Source organism: Bufo bufo, chromosome 5 (assembly GCF_905171765.1).
Source record: "Bufo bufo chromosome 5, aBufBuf1.1, whole genome shotgun sequence".
NCBI lineage: Eukaryota > Metazoa > Chordata > Amphibia > Anura > Bufonidae > Bufo > Bufo bufo.
Genome location: NC_053393.1, coordinates 310,731,268 through 310,737,267, shown reverse-complemented (window position 1 = coordinate 310,737,267; position 6,000 = coordinate 310,731,268). Strand labels below are relative to the sequence as shown.

At 42.6% G+C, this 6,000-nt stretch overlaps 1 protein-coding gene across 1 annotated transcript in view; it reads left to right on the top strand.

Moving 5' to 3' along the window:
* The first annotated feature begins 993 nt into the window (after nt 1–993).
* The window catches only part of GALNT12 (polypeptide N-acetylgalactosaminyltransferase 12), a 63,998-nt gene continuing 58,991 nt past the window's right edge, over nt 994–6,000 (top strand). The window contains exon 1 of the mRNA XM_040434105.1: nt 994–1,970. Within this exon, the coding sequence (XP_040290039.1) occupies nt 1,552–1,970 (419 nt within the window). The 5' untranslated portion in view covers nt 994–1,551. The remainder of the gene's footprint in view (nt 1,971–6,000) is intronic.

The following is a 6,000-nucleotide window of genomic DNA, read 5'->3' as shown; positions in this document are numbered from 1 at the left end:
ACTACTGCACTTGCCGGATATTGCATTAATTTCCATTGAAATGTATTAATGCCGGATCCGGTACCAAGTGCTCCGGAAGCGGAAAGATGGATCCGGTATTTCAATGCATAAGTCTAACGGATCCGGAAAAAAAAGTTATCCGTTTGCATACGGATTTCCGGACCCGGCAGCCAGTTCCGGCATCGAAACTGCCTACAGGATTCTTCTAACGCTAGTGTGAACGTACCCTAAGACAGATTTACTTTAAGGCAGTTTGACTTGGAGACCGGCTACTTTTACATGGGCCACCCTGTATAACAGTAGTGCTAAGAATTACATATATTGTCATCTTGCTTGTATAAGGGTACTTTCACACTAGCGTTATTCTTTTCCGGTATTGAAATCCAGTAAAGTGTCTCAATACCAGAAAAAACGCATCAGTTTTGTCCCCATGCATTCTGAATGGAAAGCAATCCGTTCAGGATGCATCAGGATGTCTTCCGTTCCATCCCTTGTACAGTATTTGACTGGATAAAATACTGCAGCATCTTGCTGTATTTTTTCCGGCCAAAATCCTGAAACACTACCGCACTTGTCGGATCCGGCATTCATTTTCATTGAAATATCCGGTACCAAGTGTTCCAGGAATTGCGGAAAGAGAGATCCGGTATTTTAATGCATTTTCCGGATCCGGAAAAAAAAGATATCCGTTTGCATACGGATTTTCGTCCGGAACTGCCTGCCGGATTCTTTTAATGCTAGTGTGAAAGAACCCTGATTGCCCTTTTAAAACATGAATTTATAATTTTAACAAAACTCTAATTCACCCAAGGAGCTGTAAAGACTCTGTGTAACAGATCTTTGTTTCCGATCACTTCTCAGCCAAAGGAACCAATCCTGAATGAACGGATCTCCAAAAGGAGCTGGATTTCCTGGTCGAGGGCAGTAGCGGCGGGCAGGGCAGAGCGGGGGCGTGGCCTGGAGGAACAGGAAGACGTGGAGAGGTGGTGCTTAGGGTGGGAGGAAGGAAGGTGCTGCATCCAGGACGTCCGAGGACAGGACTGTGCAGGCTGCTGGAGGGTCTGCCTGCGCTTCAGCTGATGGTGCAGTAACTCGACGGGACGTTTGTACGTGGCCATAGAGTGAGTGGGAAAGTGCAGAACAGAACTGGGTCACTCAGGAAAGTTTGATTTGACAGTTTCCATCTATGTAATTGGCAGTTGGATGTTGCTTTAGTGATTGCATGGCATTGACTGGTGCAAGTGGACTGAGATCTGCACTTGAGATACATGTTTTTCTCGTAAAGATTACCTTTTTATTATCTAAAAGACTCAGAATAGGTTGATATTGAAATATACAGAGCCGTTTTTGTAGTTGTGATTGCTGTATTTATTGTTACCACAAATCCTGTCGAACTTCTGCTAGAACTGCCTTTATGTGTAGCCAGCATTCAGTACTCTCAGCAGGGCATAGAAATGCACGGAACCAAATGTAGGCAGTAATTGGCACATCCAGGTAACACTCCCTTGAGACTTCCACTTTTATTTCTAGATCTGTTGTAGAGTGTGAATAATGACTAAGAGGAGACGTGTACTGGTAACTGCTTGGCAACCTTTGAGGAGAAGGAGGGGACTTTGTCTACTGGCTGCCATTGCCTGTGTGTTGTTCTTTGGTTTCCTATTGTTCAGTAAAAATGCAGAAGACAATAATAGCCAAAATTTGGGGGGTCTGAAAGCCGAGGAACATCATGGGCGTAGAGATGCACCTGTCATTCAAAAGGAAGTAGATTATCAGCAGTTAAAGAGGCCAGTGTATGACAAACCACCATTGGACCCTCAAGCCTTGGGAGAATTCGGTCAAGCAGTGAGACTCAATCTTCAAGGGGAAGAAAAGAAGCTGGAAGAGGAAAGTATCAGCAAACATCAGATAAACATCTACCTCAGTGACAAGATCTCCTTACATCGTCGTCTGGAGGAAAGATGGAATCCAATGTAAGCTCAAATTTACCTCCAAAATTTTTGGGGTGATCTGTCAGTGAGGCTATTGTAGATATTAATGATAATTTCCCTATTCACTATGTTGAAGCCACATTTGGAAAGTATGATCAGTTTAATGGGCATCGATCAGCAGATCTGTACCTATGAAACTGGCTGACCTCTAGCATGTACGCTTGGCAGCTGAAGGCATCTGTGTTGGTCCCATGTTCATATGTGCCCACATTGCTGAGAAAAATGACATTGTAATAAATGTAAATTACCCTCTAGGAGCAACGAGGGCATTGCCATTACACATAGAGGCTCAGCATTCTCTGCAAAGACAGTGAAAATGTCATCACACCTGGTCCTTTCAATCAAAGAGCAGAGAGAGCAGAGCCTCTAGGTGTAAGGGCAATGTTCCCATTGCTCCTCGAGGCTCATTTGCATATATTAAAACATCATATTTCTCAGCACTGCGGGCACATATGAACATGGGACCAACACAGATGCCCTCAGGTGCCGAGTGGACATGTAACAGGTCAGCTGACAGATGCTCTTTAAATGTTCTTATTCTCAGAAAACTTTTCAGAGTTTCACAGATTCAACAAACATTTCATAAATATGAAAGAAAGAAAGAAAAAGAACAGTAGTTTATAAGGAACCTGTAAACTTTGAGCATGGTGTCTGGGCTGCAGTAGCATATTACAGAGCAGGAGGAGCTGAGCAGATTGATGTATAGTTTTGTGGGAAAAGATTCTCTCTTCCCTCTATTGCTGTGTATACAGAGCTAGCTGTCAATCACTGATAGGACCTTCTTGACTTCAGAGACCAGAACGAGCAGGAATTTACAGGAATACAATACAAGTTTCACTGAGTCTTTTCCCACAGAACTATGTATCATTCTGCTCAGCTCCTCCTGCTCTGTAACCTGATGCCTGCAGCTTGGACACCATGTACAATGTGACAGCTTCCCTTTAAAGAGGACTCTCTGAGGATGTCCAATCAGTACTTACAGTGTCCAAGTGATTTGGGCTATGCCTCTTTGAGAAGGAGAATGAAAATATCTACTTGTCAATTTATTCATAAATATTCAAGAACGGGGCAAACCAGAGTTCAAAAATAGGATAGAATACAAGTAGTTTCTAAAATGGACACGTGTGTAGTGTTGACAGCTCACCTTTACCCTCAGCTAAGTGGCAATTTGACATTGAACTAAATACCAGACTGGCATTCTTTTGACTCATGAGCGGATTTGCCCACCACTGTGCCATTATTATTATTGTCTGAGGCTTTCATTAAAATGAATCAAGGGCCAGAATGCATTTAACATAAAAGTGAAAGCCACTCCGGTCCCTTGTCACATGCACTGCTGCAGCCATTTACTGACCTAAGTGATGATGTGTCCCCAACTGGAATGGAGTGTCAGGTGAGTGGCTTTCTTCTGTATGTTAAATGAATTCCGGTCCTTAAAGAGGTATTTCCATCTCATCATTTGTGACATATTGCTAAAATATGTCACAAGTGTCAGATAGGAGCAGGTCCCACCTCTGGGAACCCTGCATATCTCCGGAATGTGGCCCTCAAAGGCAAGGGAGAGCGGCTGCATATACACGGTCACCCTCTATTAACAACTATGGGACTTCCAAAAAGAGACGATTTCCGTCAGTCCAATGGCAGTGAATGGAGAGGTGACTGCGCCTCTGTGGCTTGCATTCCATTCATTGCTGTGGTACCTCTGAAAATTGCCGAGTGCACTCGCTCTGCTATTTTCAGAAGTCCTATAGCAGTGAATGGAATGGACAATGCACATGCGCACAATGTGCTCTCTTTCACTGTAGGAAATCCGTTCGGGAGATAGGTGCAGGTCCCACCTCTGGGACCTACTCCTATCTGACATTTTTGGTATATCCCGGTCATATGGCACAAATGTTGAGATGGGATTAACCCTATAAATTAATTTTGGCTTGTTGGTCTACAACTCCTTTAATATATAGACTTCTGTAAAACTACATTCTATAGAAAAAATAATGTATAGTCATGCTGATGTGTGAAGCCACACAAAACAGAAGTTCTATCACTTTTTATTTAAATCCGTGGGTCAGTACACACTTCTGAGCTTCTTGTTTCATGTGTGCCAGCCAGGTAGTCTGGTAATATTCTGAGAAACAAAACATTTGCTTCTCGTGTTCAATTAAAGGGGTTGTCCAGGTTCTAAATATTTATGATCTGTCCTTGGGATAGGTCATTAATATCAGATTGGTGAGGTTCCGACAACCGGGACTGTCCTTGACCAGCTCTTTGCAGCAGCCAATGGTGCCAGAAAAAAACACAAAGAACGGAGCCAGAAGGACGGCTGCGTCCATTGTGTAGTGGTCGTGCCGGGATAAGGCTGCGTTCACACGGGCGAGATTTCCGCGCGGGTGCAATGCGGTAGGTGAACGCATTGCACCCGCACTGAATCTGGACCCATTCATTTCAATGGGGCTGTTCAGATGAGCGATGATTTTCACGCATTACTTATGCGTTGCGTGAAAATCGCAGCATGCTCTATATTCTGCGTTTTTCACGCAACGCAGGCCCCATAGAAGTGAATAGGGTTGCGTGAAAATCGCATGCATCCGCAAGCAAGTGCGGATGCGGTGCGATTTTCACGCATGGTTGCTAGGTGACAGTCTATACACTGTATTATTTTCCCTTATAACATGGTTATAAGGGAAAATAATAGCATTCTGAATACAGAATGCATAGTAGGTGATCAATTGAGGGTTAAAAAATAAAAAAAAAATAACTCACCTTCTCCTCTTGTTCGCGTAGTTCTCCCGTTCTTTAGTTCTTTAAAAAGATGAACTATGGGCTAAAGGACCTTTGGTGACGTCAGATCACATTCTCCAATCACATGGTACATCACCGCGGTGATGTACCATGTGATTGGAGCATGTGATCTGACGTCACCAAAGGTCCTTTAGCCCATAGTTCATCTTTTTAAAGAACTAAAGACCGGGAGAACTACGCGAACAAGAGGAGAAGGTGAGTTAATTTTTTTTTATTTTTTAACCCTCAATTGATCACCTACTATGCATTCTGTATTCAGAATGCTATTATTTTCCCTTATAACCATGTTATAAGGGAAAATAATAACATCTACACAACACCGAACCCAAACCTGAACTTCTGTGAAGAAGTTCGGGTCTGGGTACCACAGTCGGTTTTTTATCACGCGCGTGCAAAACACATTGCACCCGCGCGATAAAAACTGAACATCGGAACGCAATCGCAGTCAAAACTGACTGCAATTGCATTCCTACTCGCGCGGGTTTGCCGCAACACACCGGGACGCATCCGGACCTAATCCGGACACGCTCGTGTGAACCCAGCCTAAGGCAGCTCATTCTAGTGAATAGGAGCAGAGCTGCAGTGCGAGGTGAGCCACAGTAACCCGACACTGCCACTACACAGTGCTTCTGGTGCTGCATCTGATCATCAGGGGTGTCTGACAATGGTGATCCTAAGGATAGGTCAGAAATATCTAGAATCTGGACAACCCCTTTTAGTACCATAGATAAGTAATTAAATATCTGCAGTATTCTGATATTCTTTTTATTAAATTTTCCAAAATAATATGAACATACATCATATAAAGGAATCGATACAAAAGTAATATAAAAGCAAAATAGATACAATGTTGTTTTGCATCTTTTGTTTGTACATACATAAGAAAGTTGTTTTCCAAATTGGTATGTGAATATCTGTATATATTTGTATCAGATAACATGTTAAAAGAAAATTTATAGAACTGTAAACCAAAGTAATGCGTCTATAATTGAAGTACTGTGCTAAATTCCATTTGCCTTTCCATATTATAATGTAAAATGTAGGCTTTTTTAATACCATTTTTATTTCCTTTGTCTGCTTTTTGTTCTTAAGAAAGTGTTTTCTCTCAAATGTTAAGTGTGGCTTAAAGAGATTGTCCGTGATACAGATATTGCTGGGCTATCATTAGGACAGGTCATCAATATCAGATTAATGGGGGTCTGACATCCCACAA